This window comes from Diadema setosum, chromosome 13, assembly GCF_964275005.1.
Source record: "Diadema setosum chromosome 13, eeDiaSeto1, whole genome shotgun sequence".
In the NCBI taxonomy this organism is placed as follows: domain Eukaryota; kingdom Metazoa; phylum Echinodermata; class Echinoidea; order Diadematoida; family Diadematidae; genus Diadema; species Diadema setosum.
In genome coordinates this window covers 16,960,282-16,981,592 of record NC_092697.1, presented here as the reverse complement: position 1 = coordinate 16,981,592, position 21,311 = coordinate 16,960,282, and the positions used below count along the sequence as shown (strand labels likewise).

The window sequence follows — 21,311 nt, the reverse complement described above, 5'->3', positions numbered from 1 at the left end:
TTAATTTCAATGGTTAAAAGTTGAAATAATCTAATTTATATCAATTAACCAAAAAAAAAAAACCAAACAAACAAACAAACAAACCACAATTTGCATAGGATTTGCACAGAAATCATGAATTTGAGCTGTTTTCAGGTTGACATGCATATACTTGCAAAACATTGTGTAACTTCAAAACGGTGTACCCGGACGTCGCAAATTTGGTCTCAAAATATGCGGGAGACTTCAATGAAAAAAAGTCATGAAATGACGCGGCAAAATCTTTGCGCGTTGCAGAATCGTGGCGTGAAATGTCGAGAAGGGGGTCAATTTGACCCCCCAGTTAAAATAGGGTTAATTATAGCACAGCTTTATATACGTCGATCTCTAACTGTGGTCTAAACTCGACCAGACGTCTCCCTCTACATACTTTACAGTGATCATCTCTGTGTGCATGATGCTATGCTTGTACAGTGGAAACTCGATATAACGAGATGGTCGGGACCGAGTCATTTTCCTCGTTATAGCCGATATCTCGTTATATCAGTAGGCATAAAAGAAGGCATAAAATAAAGACATTAATCTGCACATGTGGGACTACCCATCATATTTCAATCAATACTGATAACTTGATATTGTGTGTGAGGGAATTACTCACCTTTATGGGTAAGAAGATGTTTTTCGCCAAGGAAATCAAATATCAAGAATGTGTTTCTTATTAATTGTAGACGTTTGAATTTGTAAATTTATATAGCTTGCGATTGTATCAAGATCGTCTGTGGGATTGTATCAAGATCGCCTGTGGATTGGTATGTGGTTATCATATGGGTGTGTGTGTTGTGTGGAAAGCTTGAATATGGTCTGCACAATGATGTGTGTGTATGTGACACATTCTGTATGTACATTATGATTGCGTGTGTGTGAAGACGGGGAATTCCCTAAGTAGAAGGCTAATCACAGCATCAGATTGCCTCACACCTGCTAAACGTCACGATGATGTCATGTATACATATGGCCGTCCCACCACATTTTCTGCATGTATCAGTGTGCGTGCACACGGTAAGACACACACACACTTCACACGTACAACATGCAGTGCTAGCTGGAGTGCACTGAAGAAAATGATTATGTGTGTACAAGACAGTTTTTGGCGCATCAAGCTTTACAATCTCGGAAGATGATAGCACAGGCGAAGTAAAGCTTTACCGAAGGCATTTTGCTTTACCTCGCTATAGCAGGTTTGATTTACTATGTTTTTCTTTGTTTGGAAATCACAAAATTTATCTCGTTATAGAAATAGCAGTTATTTCGTTATAGCCGATCTCGCTATAAGAGTAGCATTTTACATAGACTTGTGTGGAAGGAAATTTGGGACCGAGAAAATTTCCTCGTTATAACCGATATCTCGTTATAGCAGTGTTCGTTATACCGAGTTTCCCCTGTAGTCCATGTAGAGTTCATACCACTGCACTGTAGGCCTAACGTTAGGTCTATAATACCGCAATGAGAACCGGACCTAGGCCCTAGGATATAGCTTATCCTGGAAAACCGATCAATGTAGGCCCTAGATGTTTAACAGTGGTCTAGGTTCTGCTTCTACTACGTTCTAGGGCTAAATCGTGATATCGGTCCCCTCTCATTCTGCGTGTGTGTCTCCACTAATGCGCAAAGTCTGTGGAGGTTGAAAAAGTCCCCAGCTATAGCGGTGAAGGGTGAGTGGGGACCTAACTGGAGTTCTAGACTACCTACTACTAGTTGGGCCTAACCCATTAGTAATAGTAGGCCTATTTCGCGTTAATGCTGTTCTAGTTGGAATAGAATAAATGAGTAGGGCCTACAATTAACGCCAACGGTTGTGAGACTTGTTTAGACTAACGCGGAACGGTTAGACTTTTACAGTTAGACTTAGAGTAAGCCCTACCTCGGTAGAACCCCAACTTAAGTACATGTAGACTAGACCATGTCTTGTTCTATTAGTTTCTCTAAGATCTAACATTACACTGTTAGTAGTTAACGTTAGGCCTATGACTAACGTTCTGGAGAATTTAGACTCAGAGTTTAGTTTTTTCCCAATATTTTCTGAAACGCATAATGTTAACGTTAGAACTTTTAGAACTCTAGACCTATTAGAAGATAGCTCCTGATGATCGATGTATCATGAGAGGCATTTTTTCAACTTCGCTCTTTAGGTGCCTACAAAAGTACAAGTAGCCCCCTCACACAGTTACAATGTCAGATGTACAATGTCAATGACGGTTACATTCGTCACTCATTTTTGTTAATTTTGGAAATCATAACCTGGTCTAGTTCTAGACTCTATTTTGTTTGAAAAATGCGTTTCTAACGTTAAAAAGTTAAAGACTTATGAAATAGTCCGCGAATAGGCCGAGCCCCATCCCAACATGCACAAAGACTCAAAAGTATTACTGTAGTATTAGATCCTAACACCTAACTAGTAACAGTTGAGTTTCGGCCTCGGATTCTAGCTGTTAGGTGTTTATGGTAAGGTAACTTAGATGGTCGTTTACGGAGAGGTAGTAGCCCATAATACTGGAAAAACTCAACAAGTTATAATTAGATCGATCTATGGTTTGCTTACCTTCAAAAATGTGAATAATATCTCCGCCCCACTCCATTTGAAGACAGGAATTTTCTCACGTCCATTACATCCAGGCTCTGATTCTCACGATTGCACACGCACGTAAATCCTATGCATATAACACACGCACAGCACATCGTATACACATGCACACAGTACGTCCACGCACAGGCGACAGACGCGTCGCTCAGGTAAACCCACCCTTCCCGCGCCCAAACCAGGGGAAATTGCGGCTGGTGATTGGCTTAAAGTAAACACATGACAGGGGAATTCTCAATTTCTATTGGCCTAACCAAATGCATTCAAATATGTATTCACTGGAATTCACCCTAGTTCTGCCAGCTTGACTTACTAGTTCACGGTAGTTCCTTCAGTTTTACTAACATGCGCTGTTTTCGTAAGATCAACGAGTTTATGATAGTTTCTCCACTTCGACTAGCTTTACACTAGTTCCTCCACTTTGACTAATTCTTGGCGTATACACTGCAAACTAGTACAGCATACAATTTTATGCTAGTCAGACTTGATTGACTAGCTTTGGGTTAGTAAACCATGGCCTGATTTAATCCAGCAGAGCATTACTAGCTGCATTGCCGCATTTTACTATCATCATGTTCGTATAGCAATTTTTACTAACCGTGCTCGACTAGTTTAATGCTAGTCAGGCCAGGAATTGACCCATTTAGGTTGTGTGTGTACGTTCATTCAAATTCACCAAACCCGAAAAGGGTATATTTGAGTCATTCAATTTCGCGAATGGGCAGTCAAATTCCAAACATTTTCATTTGAATTAAAGTCATGTTTTGTTTTTCTTTTTGAAAAGATGAGAACATTTAAAAGTGTGCATCTCTATGTGACTTTTTGTTTCATGCTTGGTTTAGGGCTATTGCAGGGATAGCTTAAATTTCTCGAGCAGTGGACGTTATATTCAGGAAGCTGCCTGGTATGCGTGTAGGCTGGAATCCCCATTACGACAATCTTTGATATGCAAAATAATCGTCAGAACAAAGAGAATTCAGCGGGATACGATTCGGTTACCAAGGGGACAAGGGAAGGCAAAGTTCGGCAAGTTGGCTGGGTTAGTATCCGTTGTTGCTAGGAATGGAATTACTCCGGGCAGCAGCACATGCATACCGACGAGCTGCAGCATCAAGAAGTTAGACTGGGGAAAAAGAATCTTCACCAGGTCAAGCAATCGTTTTAATTTGCGGACTGAGTGGGTGTACCCTGAGAGAAAGGCCCACGAGACGCTCTGCTTTATTGCAGTTGCAGTGGAATAGTATCGTGAAATATTTTGTCTAGTGCAAGGTATGGGAAAGAGCTATTGTTGCTGATGTTGCTGTTCTTTTACTAACATGCTAACTTCGAATTGTATCAGGTCAATCATCGTCATTGTGTATAGAATATTATCTTCATTTGCTCGGAAAAAAAAAATTGAAGGGCAGCTGGTTGTCATTATTTAAGTTCTACTCTTTTGCCGATCTTGTCTAGCTAATTTTGAATGATCACTTTCTTACACTGCACATAAACACTGTACCCGCCACCAAAGGACGCAGTGGCGTATCTAGGGGGAGGGGGGGGGGGGGGCAAGGGGGGCACGTGCCCCGGGCGCCACTCCTTGGGGGCGCAAAAAAAAAAAAAAAAAACGAAGAAGAAGGAAAAAAAAAGAAAAAAAAAACGAAGAAGAAGAAGAAAAAGAAGAAGAAGAAGAAAAAAAAAAACTCGCCCGGAAGGGGGAGGGAGAATGGTGGGGGGGGGGGGCAGAAAACCAAATCAAACAAGATAAAAACAAAACATGATGATGACGCACACAAAATGACAATTTTTATTGTGTTCACACAAAAATTCTATGTTCTGTGAGCTGAAATACAAAAATTTTCGGCTCGCTCGCTGCGCTCGCTCGCCAAAATTTGTATAAAAAAGAAGGTGAGGTAAGAACAAAACGTGATGATGACAAAATGGCAGTGTCTATTGTGTTCACACATGTCATTTTATATTTAGCAGGCAAAATGTTTCACGGAGCAGCGGCTGCAATTTCATTCGTTCTGAAGCGATCGCCCATTGGATCAAAAGAGGGCGTCAACGGTTTCGAACATACGGGGGGGGGGGCGCAAAAAAACAACAACAAATCAAACAAGATAAGAACAAAACGTAATGATGACGCGGAAATATACAAATTTCGGCTCACTCGCTCGTACTAATGTAGAGTATTTTTTCAAGTCCTCAGTTTGTTGGTATAAATCGTTACCTATAAGGCCGTCATTATATCTTGATTAGAATTGCAAGATTTAATAAGCAAAAAATGACAAGAGTGACATGATTTGTAAGCTGAAATTCAAAAATTTTCGGCTCGCTCGCTGCGCTCGCTCGCCAAAATTTGTATAAAAAAAGAGAAGAAGACAAAACGTGACGATGACGCGGACAAAATGATAATGTCTATTGTGTTCACTCATGTCATTTTATATTTAGCAGCAAAAATGTTACACGGAGCAGCGACTGCAATTTCATTCGTTCTGAAGCGATCGCCAATTGGATCAAAAGAGGACGCCAACGGTTTCGAACATACGGGGAAGGGGGGCGCAAGAAAAAAAAATAAGAAAAAAACGTAATGATGACGCAGAAATATACAAATTTCGGCTCACTCGCTCGTACTAATTTAGAGTATTTTTTCAAGTCCTCAGTTTGTTGGTATAAATCGTTATCTATAAGGTCGTCAATATGATTGTGAGATTTAATAAGCAAAAAATGACAAGAATTCCATGTTTTGTAAGCTGAAATACAAAAATTTTCGGCTCGCTCGCTACGCTCGCTCGCCAAAATTTATATAAAAAAATAAAAAAACAATACGTGATGATGACGAGGACATTTACAAATTTCAGCTCACTCGCGCGCACTAATTTAGAGTATTTTTTAAAGTCCTCAGTTTTTTGGTATAAATCGATATCTATAAGGCTGTCACTATATCTTGATTACAATTGTAAGATTTGGTAAGCAAAAAATGACAAGGATTCCATGTTTCGTAAGCTGAAATACAAAAATTTTCGGCTCGCTCTCTGCGCTCGCTCGCCAAAATCTATCAAAATTCATTACATTTAAATTACCCTCAAAAAAGATCCCTTTTGAGTGCTTGAAAAAGCATCATGTGCACTTTGTTTAAAGTCCCTACCGGGATGGGGTTGGGGTTGAACACTTTTTCAGAAATTAGGGGCGCAATTTTCGTGCTTGCCCCGGGCGCCGTTTTCCCTAGATACGCCACTGAAAGGACGACACTGTAAAATCCCAAGTAAGCCTGTACCCAAGGAGGTTCAAGAGAATGGAGTCACAACTGTCGTATTTCCTTTGAAGACGTTCGATGCCGCCACTCGAAAGTATTTGAAGCACGTGACAAACTGGATCTGCCGCGCAGATAGGAAGACAATATTGACTCATGTCTCATTGCATAATCATCAGCCACTTTCTAACGAAAATATGTCTTTGTGATGGTAATTACATTTAATAGATAAACAAGCAAAATATAGCCAACATTAAGTTAACTTTCAAAATGAATCTTCAGATTGCTCAGCAAGACGGCGACATCAAACCCCGCCACCAAAGGCACAGATGCACCTGTGAAATTCTTTTGTACATCAATAGAAAAGTGACAACTGTTTGAATAATTACAGCCAGTTGGAACTCCATATTCTCTTAAACCTCCTCGCTATACCCGATATTTGTACGTATTATCAAGGAGGTTCTAGAGAATGGAGTCACAACTGTCTCATTTCCTTTACTAGATGTTCGATGCCGCCGCTCAGAAATATTTGAAACATGTGCCAAACAGGATCTGCCACGCAGATAGGAAGACAATATTGACTCGTGTCTCATTGCATAATCACCAACCACTTTCAAAGGAAGATATTGTCTTTGTGATGGTAATTACTTTTCGCTATCCCTTCTTATAAAGGGTAGGTGGTACAGACACGAGGATGCGCGAATAGAAATTGAGCAAAAAAATGCTGAAATAAAGATGAAAATTATTCGACTGGGCATACCCGGGCACTAATCTGATATATCTATCAATAAAGAATTATACTTGAAGATTATTCCATATTCGTTTCATTTGTGGAAATTAAACGGAAAAGTGATAAAAGCAGCGTTCCAGGATGGTACAGTTTTAAACATTTTCACATGATACAGCTCTGATTTACACTTTTGCGCAAATTTCTGGACGGAATTGACTTTTGTTTTACATGCTTTATCATTACGTAAAAATTCATTTCATTTGATAAATAAATAAGCAAAATATGGCCAACATTATGATAACGTTCAAAATGAATCTTTAGATTGCTCAGCAAGACGGCGGCTTGGAACATGATCATCAAAGGCACAAGTGCACCTGTGGAATTCTTTTGTACATCAATAGAAATCTGACAACTGTTTGAATAATTGCAGCCAGTTGGAACTCCAATGCATTAAACCTCCTTGGTGTTATTCCTCTCTTAGATTGTTACCTATAAGGTTTAATAGGCCTTTACACCTGTACACGATAATAATGTGTGCCACTGGTTTTAATTGATCCTGGTTGGAGTTCAGCGGCGTTCATCATACACAGTATACTAAATAGAACGGCGAAATAAAATACATTTTCTGTAGCTCGCAACGTCAAGAATACCTCTCAAATTATGACTTTGGTGGCCAAATCGTGATATCGGTCCCCTCTCGTTCTGCGTGTGTATCTCCACTATGTGCAAAGTCTATGGAGGTTGAAAGAAGTCCCCGGCTATGACGAAATGACATCCACTGTCTGAAGCACCACACCACAAACCCTCATCCAGTTGCTGAACAGGCTTTGATGAGAAGCACCATAGAAGTAGAAGTAGAAGAAAATTGAATGGCGGTGAATGGAGTGTGCTTCGCGATAACGCCACATTGGTTGATTGTGCGTTTCGGAGCTTTGTTTTAGAGTTTTGTTTAGTCACTTTTAAGCCAATTTATGCAATTTTGGCTTTTGAAGTGACTTTTGTGTTAGCTTGGAACTGAGGGCTGTCTTGTCACCTCTTATGACTATTTATGTATAGGTCTGCTTATATCTATAATAGTCCTGAAATGATGCAATGTCTATGTAGTCAAAGTGTTCTCTCTCCTAATTTAATAACACCACGAGCGTCTTTGTTTGAATAAATTGAAGTTGCGAACGTTCGGTCAATATCATTATCCTTATCATTATTTTGGTAGGCCTATTTCTGGTCAGAGTAATCCCTCGCGATTTTACGTACTACACTCGTTTTCAAATTAACGCGGTACTTAGCGGAAAATCAGTCTTTCGTAAGCAGTCTCTTAAAGATATTTATTTCCTTTGATAGCTTTATATGTCGCTTCATCAAATTCATTGTACCAGAGCTGGTGGCCTGTGTGAGAGTCTACGCAATCCAAAATCACTCGTAAATACTCAATCGTGAGTGATAAACGCCATTAAAAACCAAAACAACAACAACAACTCAAGCAGAACTTACAGAAATTCAGTGAAATTAAGCTGGTTTTAATGTCAGAAAGTTAGTCTTTTATGACCAGTCGTTTTAAGATATTCGTTCCCGTTAATACACTCTACACGTAGCTTTCATTTCATTGTATCAGAGCAGGTGACTTGCGTGAGCTAGAGTCTACGCAATCCAAAATCACTCAAGCAGAACTTTTAACTTGAACCGAGTCAAAAATAGAAAGGCACACCCCGAACTTATAATATATCATTACGCAAGTATATACCCATGTATATATTTTTATATAATCTGAACCCATGATATAATATACCATTGCGCAAGTATATAATATATACCCATATTTTTATATAATATGAACCCATACTGGGCCGGGGAGCCTCGGCACATTTATATATATACATGTATACCATTATACAATAGTATTAATTTATTTTATATAAACCCACATGTATATTATTATAAATATTATAGAATAAATTAATTTAAATTGTTATGAATTAATGATTTCAATACATATCACTACATCCCTCATTTCACCTATCAACAAACCACCCATTCTCATTAACAACACATGATTTTATAAAGAATACGCACATTGTGGGGAAAATTATCAATAGATAGGTCCCCATCAAATACAACAATCGATAGATAGATAGATAGATAGATAGATAGATAGATAGATAGATAGATAGATAGATAGATAGATAAACAAAAAAAAATGGTTGATTGGTGGATTGATGACGGATTTCTCCCCGGCCGCCACCGCAATGAGCGGACGCGCCTGAACCGCGCTCTAGCGCCACACACCAAAGAGCACACACACCCAGGAACCAGACATCACCGACAACACCAGCACCCAACCCCAACAACACCAGCGCACGACCATGATGAAAAATAACAGCAAGCACCAACACACTGAAATCCAATTATATTCACGAATATCTAAGAGCAATTCAGTCAGTCAGAAAGATGAAATCTGAAGCAATAAATTATGAACCATGCATTTTACCATAGAGAAAAGGAAATGAATCAGTCACAAAGATGAAATCTAATACAATATGCACCATGTTTAGTATACCGTACAGAATATAAAATTAATATACAATATGAACCATGTATTGTACCATACAGAATAGGAAACGATTCAGTCACAAATATGAAATACAGAATATACCGTACAGAATATAAATTGAAAGTTACATGTGACATCACTGTTTGAAAGAACAAAAACCAAATGACTACAATGATGAAATCAGATCAAAGGAATGATAAAATAAAGCTATCAAGTCTTTTAAAGCAACAACCATGATATTCACGATAAAACTACATCCCTTGTTTTGCTATACTCCCAAATCCCAATGAAAAATATAAATATACAACAAACTTAATATTCACAGTAAGAATGGAAATAAATACCCCCTTCACAAATCATTTTGAAAAACATGAAAAGGTATCACTCATAATGACCAACATCATTATGAAAATGAAAAAAGAAAATGACGCTGACAGATCACGTGAGCAGTCCCTTTAAGGCTGGAAAATCATACAAATTAATGTCATGAGGAATAAACTGTAATACACAACCAAGTTATCAAAATATGAAAATAAAAAGAGAAATTTCATAAGATTACAAGCCTAAGCAAGAAAATTGAATTGAAAAAGAGAATGGAATAAAACTGTTGATAAAGCTAAAAAAAAAAAAAAAAAAAATCCCTACCTCCTCATACTTCCCGAGATATGAAGATTTTCTTTCTTTCTTTCTTTCTTTTTTGGATAGAAAACTGTCCAAATATTTTCACCCAAAGTGTAGATCAAATTGCTGAATCTCAATTCTGCAAAGTCAGAATCTCTCTTTCTCATAGACTTGGTATTATAAACTGTTAGATTGACAGATTTCCGAATGTTTCGTCAAAAGTGTGCACCAGATCTGTCACTTACTTCTAAAAACGCAAAAGTTCCTCCTCCCAATGTCTCCTTTCAATTAACCCTTTCCCGCTTGGTTTCCCTCCATGAATTTAGTAGGTAGCCCACATTTGGGGGATTTCATTTTTCATTTTTTAATTTACAAAATGTGCATTAAAACACAAACAGACACACAAACAAATAAGAATGCATGGTATCAAATATGATAGTGGCGCAATCATGAGAAGCACAAGGTAGGTTGTGTGTTTGTTTGAATTCAATTACAAATGATTACACATTATTCATTTGTAATTGGATGGAAACAAACATGGATACAAATGCGATAAGATTCACAACTTGAAATCAAGTCAACAAACGGATACGTGAACATTATAAGAGAAAAGTAGAAAACACCATATTATATAGATATTCATCAACTTGTAACTTAATTGCATCAAAAAGATGTTCATATAATGTTCTTAATTGTCTTAGTCTTACTGATCCTGAAAACTATAGGGCCTATTCAAATTATTCCATAAAATGGAACCATTATGAAATATTGATTACGTAGATTGACAGCTTCCCCGATTCCATCAAACTATGTTATAATGTGTTACAATATGACTGTATAATATATATATATATATATATATATATATATATATATATATATATATTTGAGTTCTAAAAAATAGAATGCAAAAGCTTCCTCGTATGCAGGGGCGTCGACCCTGGAGGACAAGGGGGGGGGGGGTAGATAACGTGTCATTTTTTTTTCACCCAATTATTCCCGAAATGAGGAAAATTGTCTTGCTTTTTGCTTGAAAACTGTCCAAATATTTCACCCAATTTGTGCAACAGATCGTTGAATTTCAATTCTGAAAATGCAAAATCTCCCTCGCGTGGGAGGGAGATACCGCCTATACCTTCGATACACTAAGTACACTTGGGGGTTGACGAATTTCAGAATATTTCATCAAAAAGTGTGCATCATAATAGCTGTCACTCCAATTCAAATAAATTTGAAAGTTCCCTCATCCTCTTTTGATTTATCTTTCCCCCGCTCGGTTCCTATTCATAGATTTACACTCGGATTGACAATTTTCCGAATTTTCCACATGAGATCGTGCATCAGATCGTTCTATTTCAATTCTAAAAATATAAATGCTCCATCGTGTAGGAGGGGGCTACTCCCTCCACCCCACCCCCCACCCCTCGTATCAGGGGTATCCCTCAGACCAGGGGATACCCCCTTCCACACCCTCTCCCCGCTCGCATCGCTCCGCTCCCTCGAGGTCGATGTTCTGGGCCCTGTTTTATGAAGAGTTATATCATTTGATAAAGCGGGGCCCATCGGTTGACAACATGGAACCCCCTTGCTCCCACCCGGTCCCCTCGTTTGTTCCTTCCCCTCCCTCCCCCCCCCCCCCCCCCCCCCGGTCGTCCCAACCCCTCCGTACCTCGTCACACATGCACGTGCACCACGCACATACTGCATGTACTAGGCCTAATGTATCAATAACGAACATGGTACAGCGAGTGGTCTAGTGTAGTGGCATTTTATTTTTTGTTATTTTTGTATTTGAGGCGCAAAAAAACCCAAAATAACAAAAATAACAAAAAATGAAATGCCACTGCAGGGGCACCATAGTCTGGTATCCAGACCCTTTTCCAACTGGACTCCGCGGCGACGAATTCGCCGCCCCGAGACAAAGGCGGGACAAAACCACCTTAATAGCGAAATAGTACGGGTAGAGGGTCTGGAAGCCAGACTAAGTGCACTAGCACTAGTTTACTGTAGTCCACATGGTCGCTGTTGCAGGTGCCAGAGAAAGCATCAAGAATGGCTCCGGGAAGCAATATATTTGCGGGATACAGATCGCTAGGATTTGTATGTAATCATGTTCCTCATGGAATACGATACCATTTAAGAACAAGGGATCACTATGTGATGACAGCCATAGGAAAAGCTTTTCAAACATATCGGGTAAGCGAGTTGTGATCCCGGTCATATTGTTGTAGTAGTCCCACATATTGATAAATGTGACCTGAATGTCATATAAAATTTTAACATCCAAAAACAAATCTAGAAATAATCTAACCTTTAGGTATTTACGCCACCGCAGGCCATCCAGATGGCACAGCATTGCTGGGTGATAGTTCCATATGTACCCCTGCTGTATAGACAGAAAAAGAGTGTTGTGGTATCAATATGTGTGAACTGAGTTTCAAAGTGATGACAATGTTTTTATGACTTGTTTTCTGTCCTTTTTTGTTTGCAGGTATCAAAACTTTCCATCGTTGCAATCAGTAAGTGACAATGAAGTTTTTCCAAGAGATGTTTCACTTCAGAGATGAAATACAAATAAATTTGGGGTGCAAAAATAAAATGAAAACTCATGATTACTCGGCATCTTCCTGCTGTATCATGTGTAGACTAAATAATAAATTTATACAGTGGACTATGGACTCCCGTTATAACGAAGTCCTCGGGACCGGCAGTTTTCTTTCGTTATATCAGAATTTCGTTATAGCTGAACAAATAAACAATAGAAATACATAGAGTGGATGACATTGCAGCCCAAATTTTTACTTCGTTATAACTGGAATTTTGTTATAACCGTGTTCGTTATAACGGGCCGGGAGTGCACTGTATGTTAGTGTTAAGAGTGTTAATTTGTAGAGAGAGTTTGGGTGTTGACTGTTGTAGTAGAGAAGATCTGTTAGTGTTATTGTTAAGTGTTAGCTGTTGGGATATTATTATTAGAATAGTAACTCAATTCTGTATTAAAGTCTCCTGCCCATAGGATTGTTGGCAAAATCGTGAAATCGGCCCCACCGCAGTGCGCGTGCACCCGTGCGTTAGCAAGCAAGTTTAGGTTAGGGTTAGGCTTAGGTTAAGGTTGTATTTATGTTTAAATTGGCTGTTAAATTAGTCAAGGGACATTAGGAAGTCCTTCTAAGAATAAAATGTTGAACAATGGAAAAAATGGGAGAGAGGGAAGAGGAAAGATGCTATGCTGTGGAAATCAAAATCGGCCCCGCCGCTGTATCAACCTCGCGTAAACGACGTTTGGTGGGGCCGCATTCATGAGTATTATACTGTGGAAGAAAGCCCCACCGCCGACCTTATCTACTGATGAACGTCACATGGTGGTGCTGAATTCATGAGTATAAACAGGCGAGCCGCCGTAGTATTAGTACGGACACGCAGTGGTGGGGCCTATCTCACGAGTATACCGGATTGTTTCACAAATTTGCCGTAAAAGGTTCTTTAACTACTTGTAATATTTACTCTTAGAAATGACTGCAATGCACTCCTTTGAAGTCTGTTATGCAGGTTTACTACTGACTAAAAAGAAATCAAGAGCTGGACATAAAAAGAAAGCTGCACAAAAAAAGAAAGATGAGTTGAAGAAGATTAAGGAGAAGGAGATGATAATTGAGTTAGATGAGGAAACATTTGGTAACTTTCCATTTAATAGCTTTTGTTATTGTTGGATATGACTTTTTCATTGATTTTTCAACCCCTTTCGTTTGTAGGTGACTGTCACCCCGATGAAATCATATGTCTTGCTGCCGATGCGTGGCTGGCCTATACTTCGTGCAAGAATGTCATAAGAGCCTTCACACTGGGACAGAAGGTAATTATGACTTCCAGACATGCTTATTTTGTGGGTCACAGATCTTTTGCTGGTCAGCTGATGGGCATTATTCCTTCTCCTAGCAAAAGGTGTCCAGCTGTTGATGAATTAATGGAAATCTCATTGTGACCTTGACTAAGCTACATATGTAATTGCACTAATGGCAAGATGAAGCTGATACAAGCATATGTTATAACAAGTGTGAAATTACTTGATAATTTCAGCACTCGGCATATTTCTTGAATCTGTGTTCATATTTATCAATTAGCAAGCTTCCGTTTGTATTTTTTTTTAGTTCTCATGCACTAATAAGTGTTGCTGCCTACTGCAAATGCTGCAGTCTATATAAAAAAAAAACAAAGGAATTGTGTGAAAGCAATTAGCAACAATATCATGGCTTATCATTGTGATCATTCTATGCCTTCAGTTCTCTGGATGCTATTCTTATCCTTCGTGTGTTGATATGATATTCAGGTGGTGCATACATACACTGGACATGAGGCCAATGTCCACCTTCTGCTGCCCTTTGGTGACCATCTGATTTCTGCGGATGAAGACAGCTGTCTGAAGATATGGGACATTGAGTCAGAAGGCAAGTCACACTCAGATATAGTGAATTTAGTGGGGCAGATATGTGAAAAAGATGCTCACATCCGGCGGAAAGTATGAAATTTTGCATATAGGGGTATTTTGAGGCGCTGATTTCAAAAATTGCCGGATCCAAGAGATCTGACCATGGGGTCGGCCGCCATTTTGAATTCCAATATGGCCGCCGTCAAAGATCCCTATCTTCAGTTCTGAATGAGATTAGCCATTGGAATTTGATATATAAAAGCATGGTGATATGATGACTTCAGTAACAAACTTATTTGATATGTCTGACAAGCTGCACGGCAGCCAATTTGAATTTTTATACATATTTGCCATGTTGGAGTGTTGAAAATCTCTATCTCGGGTTTGTAAATTAGGCTACCTGATTGAGCGCGCGTTTGTAACTGATATAGTGCGCGCTGATGTATTTACATTGTGACGTCAGTGAAAGGTGCATTATGCTTCCTTTTTGCTGCACTTTTTGACATGCCCGTGAATGTAAGTCGTGATGTTTATCTTCGTAGCCACATTGGAATTCAAAATAGCAGGCATTGCGTTTGTCAGATACATCACATCAGTTAATATTTTAAGTCAGTATGTTAAAATACTTGTTTACACCTAATTTCAGGGTCACTCACCACTTAGAAATCGAGATAGGAATTTTGAATATTTCGTCGAGGCGGCCATATTGGAATTCAAAATGGCGGCCATTCGATGTTTGTCAGACACTCCGAATCAATCTGTCATCAAATTCAATGTGTCAAAATGCTCGTGTACCAAATTTTGGTGCCACAGGTCATTCAGAACTGAAGATAGGGATCTTTGAATTTGTTTTGTGATGACGGCCATATTGGAATTCAAAATGGCGGCCGACCCCGTGGTCAGATCTCTTGGATCCGGCAATATTTGAAATCAGCGCCCCAAAATACCCCTATATGCAAAATTTCATTCTTTCCGCCGGATGTGAGCATTTCGACCAATTTTTGTTACATATCTGCCCTACTAATTGTGGGAAGTAACAAAGCATACATGTTTGTACACCAGAATCAATTTTCTGTGCACAACGACAAAAGGATGAATACCACTATTTTCAATTACCACATTTCTTTAATTTTCGAAGTAAGATGATGTGTGGCAAACAAGTTTAATACAATTGTCTCCAGTATATGATTTCAATCGTACAAACTCTCCTCCTTATTGTAATCATCATTGTCATTATCATGACTTCTGTTCTCCCGGCAGAACTGTACCTTGATCTGGAATTTGACAAGAAAACATTCATGGTGTCAGCCATCATGCATCCGGCTACGTACCTCAACAAGATTCTGATTGGCAGCCAGCAGGGTGGGATGCAGCTGTGGAACATCAAGGCAAAGTAAGTTGGCTTGCATCCCCCCCCCCCCCCAAACTCCCTCTGAAGCTTGGTCACTTGAGATTTGCTTGGCTCATTCTCATAATGTCATACTGAACAGTGATATGATAGCTAAATGAAATACTAGTCTAAGACTAATGTAAAGATACAAGTCTCTTGTAGCATGCAGAGGGCTCGCTGAATAGTCCAGTATTTTCTCTATATTCTTAAAGGATATAAAGGCCCTGCTGATATTTTCACACATATCTCCCCGATTGCTATGTTGAACCTTTGTGATACTGATGTATAAATGTTGGCAGCCCTCTGGTGATTACTATTTCTCTTTCTCTTCCTCCTCCCATGTCAATTATCTATATTCTTTTTCTCTTTTTTTTTTCTTCTTTTTTTTTTCTTCTTCTCCTCCTCCTTCATACACAGCAAACTACTGTACAGTTTTCAAGACTGGGATGCTCCTGTCACAGTATTGAAGCAGGTAAGGTGGCTGGTCTGATGACCTTGTTCTTCATCTTCCATAGCAAGGCCTAGGACCAATATGGAAGAGGAGGTTACAATGTATTTCATGTTAGATAAAGATGGGATTTGGCGAAAGATTGATTTGAATGTGACATTTGATGTACATGCAATGTGATTTTCCCTGTGCTGCCACCCTCCGCGGCAGAAGAAAGAAGATATATTGTAATAAACAATCAGCACCCCTTTCTATTAGCATTCCATACTTGTCCATGCTAATGAAATTCATTAATGGCAGTGTATGTATACTATGGAAGTATGGAAGATTTCTCAGATAAAGGATATTACCTGTAATCAACTTCTTAACTCTTTATGTGCCATGGTGTAAATCCCCTGTGTGCCCCATTATTCTGAGACAGAAATGTAGTCGTGCGCTCAGAAAATTTCAAATTTACTCACAAATCCACGAGGGAAAACCGCTTGATAGTCAGTCACCACATGAAATGTGAGCTACATGTGACGGGAATGGAATCACAAGAAACACTTTCATAGTACTGTGGCATTTGGCGAGTTATTGATCGGTTTGGGCAGGTTTGTGCATTTGAGCAGAATGTGTGAACTTGGCAAGTCGTCGACGAATCGGGCATGCAGACGTGCCACACAAAGAGTTAAAGGGGCATTCCAGACGATTTTCATAATATCATATCATGGTTACATGAATCGACAGCTCCATGTATAGATTTGTGGATTTTATTGTGGTCCTTCAGCAGAGAAACCAATACTCTGAAAAAAAAAATCTTAAATGAATTACACTGAACTGTGTTGATGACATAGGAGCCTCGCGTATTTCAGAAATGGAGCAGTGAAATTCCATTACAATACAAGTTTACCTTAATAAGTTCACCTGTGTAAAATCTATGCATGCCTTCTTCTTTTGTTCTGCTTCCTTGAGCCCCAACTCACGCATTCTTATGGTGGGGCTCCCATGTCGTCATCCTCATTCATTTCACTTTGTTACAAATTTTGAAAATACTCATATTCCTCATCCCAATTACTATAAGTTCTGAAACTCTGTACTCAGTATGACTAATTTATAGTTGTTCAAATGTTAAAGTCTGAAAATCATCCAGAAGTCTCCTTTTAATAGGAAATTTAAGCTGCTTATTTATAATCCACGTCACTATCATCATCAATATCCTCATCACATATTCTTCCAATTTTTGTACTATTTTTTTCTTTGTTGTTGTTATTTGTTTTTCTAAAGTCACCTGCAGTGGATGTGGTGGCTATAGGACTGGCCAACGGCAAGATCATCGTCCACAACATCAAGTTTGATGAAACCATAGTGACCTTCACCCAAGACTGGGGACCTGTCACAGACATCGCCTTCCGCACCGGTACCGTGCAGTCTTTATTCTCTCTCTGCAGTCAGATGAGCAAAGTGTCATTGTTCTGTAGTGCTTGGAAGTGTTTGCTATTTGTTTTCACAGAAACATTCTGCCATGGAAGAATGTTACAAATGGTCCGCTATCACACAACCTCGCTCGTCCAATTGCTGATTGGTATTTGACTATCAACCGTGTAATATTACATAATCTAACTTGCTCACAGTGACCTGCCTATTGAACTGTGTTAGTGTTTCACTTGCATTGTCATCAAACTTTGTTTCACTTGCTTTACAAGGGGAATTCACAAAATGCATCTCATATTATGTGTAAGGCTGTGGTACAATATTGTGGTTGAAGATGGTAAATAAAAGGAAGTGGCCAAGAGATGCGCTGAAGTGTATTAGATTAGTGGAAGGTACCACTGAACAATAGAGTGCAAAGCGAACGAGCAAGTGTGCTTGATATCCTTTATTTATGTTTACACAGATGGGCATCCGATCATGGTGTCTGGCAGCACAGCTGGTCATCTGGCCATCTGGAACTTGGAGGAGAAAAGACTACAAGCCCAGATGAGGGACGTTCATGAGGGCGCTGTTGCAGCCATCACATTCCTGACGTCAGAGCCGATCTTGGTCACCAATGGGGGAGACAATGCATTAAAGGTAGGACTGCACCTTACTTTGACTTTTTTACTCTCCAGGATTCTGTCAGTGCCTTTTCGGGCAACCTCCATGTGTATGAGAAGTCAGAAGCATTGAGATTGTGGTACTCAGAGGGCAAGGCTTTGAAACATTATTCCAGCTTTAAGGTTTTTTTGCGAGAGCATAGATTTTTGTGCATTCATGAACAACTAGGTTTTTTACATACCAGGTATGTAATGTATCAAGAATTTCAGATATCTATGTATTTCAATTTCAAAGTGAATATCAGATAAGAAGAAAAATCAATGCATTTTTAACGCAATCTGAGAGATACTACGTGTAACAGCAGCAATGAAGGTACAGTACCGGTAATGAGTGTATAGTCACTGTTGGTAATTTTCCGAACTCTTGTAGGTTTGGATATTTGACCAACCTGACGGAAGTGGAAGAATCCTGAGAGAGAGGCGTGGCCACAGTGCTCCACCAACCAGCATCCAGTATTATGACAAGATGGGCACTACTATTCTCAGTGCAGGTGGGTAGGAAGTCAAGAACTATGTCAATAATGATAATACAGTGGCCACAGCTTAATCAGAAGGGGTCTGGAGACAAGTTTGCCTTCAGAGAATTCTGGAAAAATTTCATTTTTCTAGCACAATGAAAGAGCAAGAATTGTCTTTTCTCTGCAAGAAAGACATATGATGATGATAATATCACTGCAGTTGTTTGCGTCTCAATGTCCTTTTAGGGATGAAAACATTCGAAAAAGACAGCTACATGTAGCTGCTATTAAATGCAAACATACAATTAACTCGTTTTGAATGTTCCTGATAAACATATTTTTAGTATGGGTTTGAAATTTCAAGTTGTTGGGGAGTCGTTTGAGTTACATGGAATAAATTCCAAAGTAGAGGGGCAGCATGAGTAAAAGATCGCTCTCCATAAAACTTGGTCTGAATGATCAGACAATGCAAAAGATCTGTCTGAGCTGATCTGAGATTGCAGGAGGGCACATACTTCACGAGAGATTCATTGAGGTGTTCTAAAGCCATTGAATGGAGATACTGGTATGAAGTCAGAAGCAGTACTTCAAACTTCATGAGTGACTGGACTGGAAGCCATTGTAATTGCTTTGTTAAAGACTGAGGTTGTGTGAGAGTGACGTGTGTCAGTAGAAAGTCAAAGGAATGTGTATTTCTCCTAAAAAAAAATGAAAATGTGTGGACTTTTCTGTGTATTTTCTTTTTTTTTTTTCTTTTTCCGTCTTTATTTTGCTTCTTCACAGATTAACAGATACAGAATTTTGACATTGCTGCATATAAGTACAGTATAATGTTTTCTTTTTTGCAATGGTAAAAACAAATTGTAATACAATGCAAGGGGGAGGCTAAAAACTCCCTCATTTATACCAAAAACAAAGAACCGAGTCCACACAGCTTATTGGGCTCAGCCACAACCCCAACATATTCTCAGTCATATTTCAGGGATGATTTAATCATCCCTGCAAAACTTTCCATCCCCACTTGTCTACAGGCCGAACAAGCCAGTCCAAACAGAGTCTATAATCATACTGATCATGACAAGTGCAGAGGTTTGAAAATCTGAGTTAAAAGTGTAATTGACTGTAATTAGAATTTAGGAATGTAACTGAGCCCAATTGCTTAGACTGCAAGTAACAAACACCATTTGGTTCTATGAAATGTTAATTTTCCTTTTCTATAAGCTATAGCTCTTTCAACCTTTTCTAGATAAATTATCTCATTCTTAAACTGATCAAAACTTAAGGTCTTGTCTTGACATTTGTTACGGAAAATAAAATGTTTTGCATATAAAATAATGGTGTTTACCAGAGTCTTCTGGGTGTCAATACCAAAACAGATATCAATACAGGTTAGAGGTGAAGAAAGTATTGCAGTTCTTTCTAGCCACTTCGTAACGTTTTGCCAAAAGGTTCGTACATAATCACAGTAAAAAAACAGATGGAGCAATGTTTGCTCTTCAGTGTTGCATAAATTACAATTTGGGGATGATTTTATACCAATTTTAAATAGAAATTTGTTTGTTGCAATTATACGGTGCAAAAACTTAAATTGAAAGGTTCTAATTTTTGTATCTAATGTGGCAAAGAATGAAATATTGAAACGCTTTCTCCATATAATCAAACTCTCAAGGGGTTGTTGCAAATCTGTTTCCCATTTTAACAAAACACGGGAATACTCGGTTGGACAGATCTTTTTTAACAACTGTGAGTAACAAAATTTAACAGGTGATTTATGGCATACAAATGCTTCCAACTTGTCATCAAAAACTTCCGGCTGCTCATCAACATTTACATGTTCTTGTTTCAAAGCTCTTTTCCACTCAGCTGGTATAGCTGATAGAATTGCAAAATAATCTAAATAGTTTGAAATAGGAAGGTTAAATTCAGCCTGCAATTCTTCAAAAGACTTAAAAAAACCATTTTCTCGTATCAAGTCTCTAACGTAAGATATACTTGCATTGGACCACCTTTTGTAAAATACAGTTTTGCCTGCTACCTTAATAAATGAGTTATTCCAAATCGGTTGCCAAAGTATATCTTTATATCTAGCAGGGTTGTAGTATCTGTAATGGGCCCAAGCCTTTAATACATCAATCCAAAAGAGATTTACAGATAAGTGGTTACAATCGTGTGCACTAAAGTTTCCTCTGAAAACACTCTTTCCTCCACATTTCTCCAGAAAGAATTTAGAGAACAATTTCCATTTTTTGGTTCCTGTTTGAGTTTCTTCCTCGAGAAATCTCTTTACCCAAGATACTTTTAATGCCTGACAAAAACTTTCTGCATGTGGCATTTTCAAGCCTCCATTTTTGTAATCATCATACATAATAATACGTTTAATACGGTCAGTTTTTTGGTTCCAAACAAAGTTGAACAGGAGTCTCTGTAACTCATCAAAAAAACGTTTTGGAGGATCTTGTATGTTACTGAATAAATACACAAACTTAGGCATCACCAGTGACTTAATTATAGTAATTTTTCCTAGCAGTGTCAAGTTACGGTGTCTCCAAATGTTCAGTGTGCTTTCCGTTTCTTTCAACCTTATTTGGAAATTCTGGTTAAAACAGTCTACACTTCCTCTTAAAGGTATATATATTCCCAAGTAAAATAGATATTCTGTTACCCAGTTCATCTGGATATCTGAACACAAAGTGCCACTCCACGGACCAAGACAAGCGATGTTGCTTTTTTCAATATTAACTTTCATCCCAGATATTTTTTGAAAAG

The 21,311-nt window shown here is 38.7% G+C and overlaps 1 protein-coding gene across 1 annotated transcript in view; it reads left to right on the top strand.

Moving 5' to 3' along the window:
• Nucleotides 1-11,781: 11,781 nt before the first annotated feature.
• The window catches only part of LOC140237282 (WD repeat-containing protein 36-like), a 29,271-nt gene continuing 19,741 nt past the window's right edge, over nt 11,782-21,311 (top strand). The window contains exons 1-9 of the mRNA XM_072317226.1: nt 11,782-11,944; nt 12,240-12,267; nt 13,501-13,601; nt 14,076-14,193; nt 15,435-15,567; nt 15,982-16,036; nt 17,279-17,411; nt 17,889-18,064; nt 18,458-18,578. Coding sequence (XP_072173327.1) covers nt 11,801-11,944; nt 12,240-12,267; nt 13,501-13,601; nt 14,076-14,193; nt 15,435-15,567; nt 15,982-16,036; nt 17,279-17,411; nt 17,889-18,064; nt 18,458-18,578 — 1,009 coding nt within the window. The 5' untranslated portion in view covers nt 11,782-11,800. The remainder of the gene's footprint in view (nt 11,945-12,239; nt 12,268-13,500; nt 13,602-14,075; nt 14,194-15,434; nt 15,568-15,981; nt 16,037-17,278; nt 17,412-17,888; nt 18,065-18,457; nt 18,579-21,311) is intronic.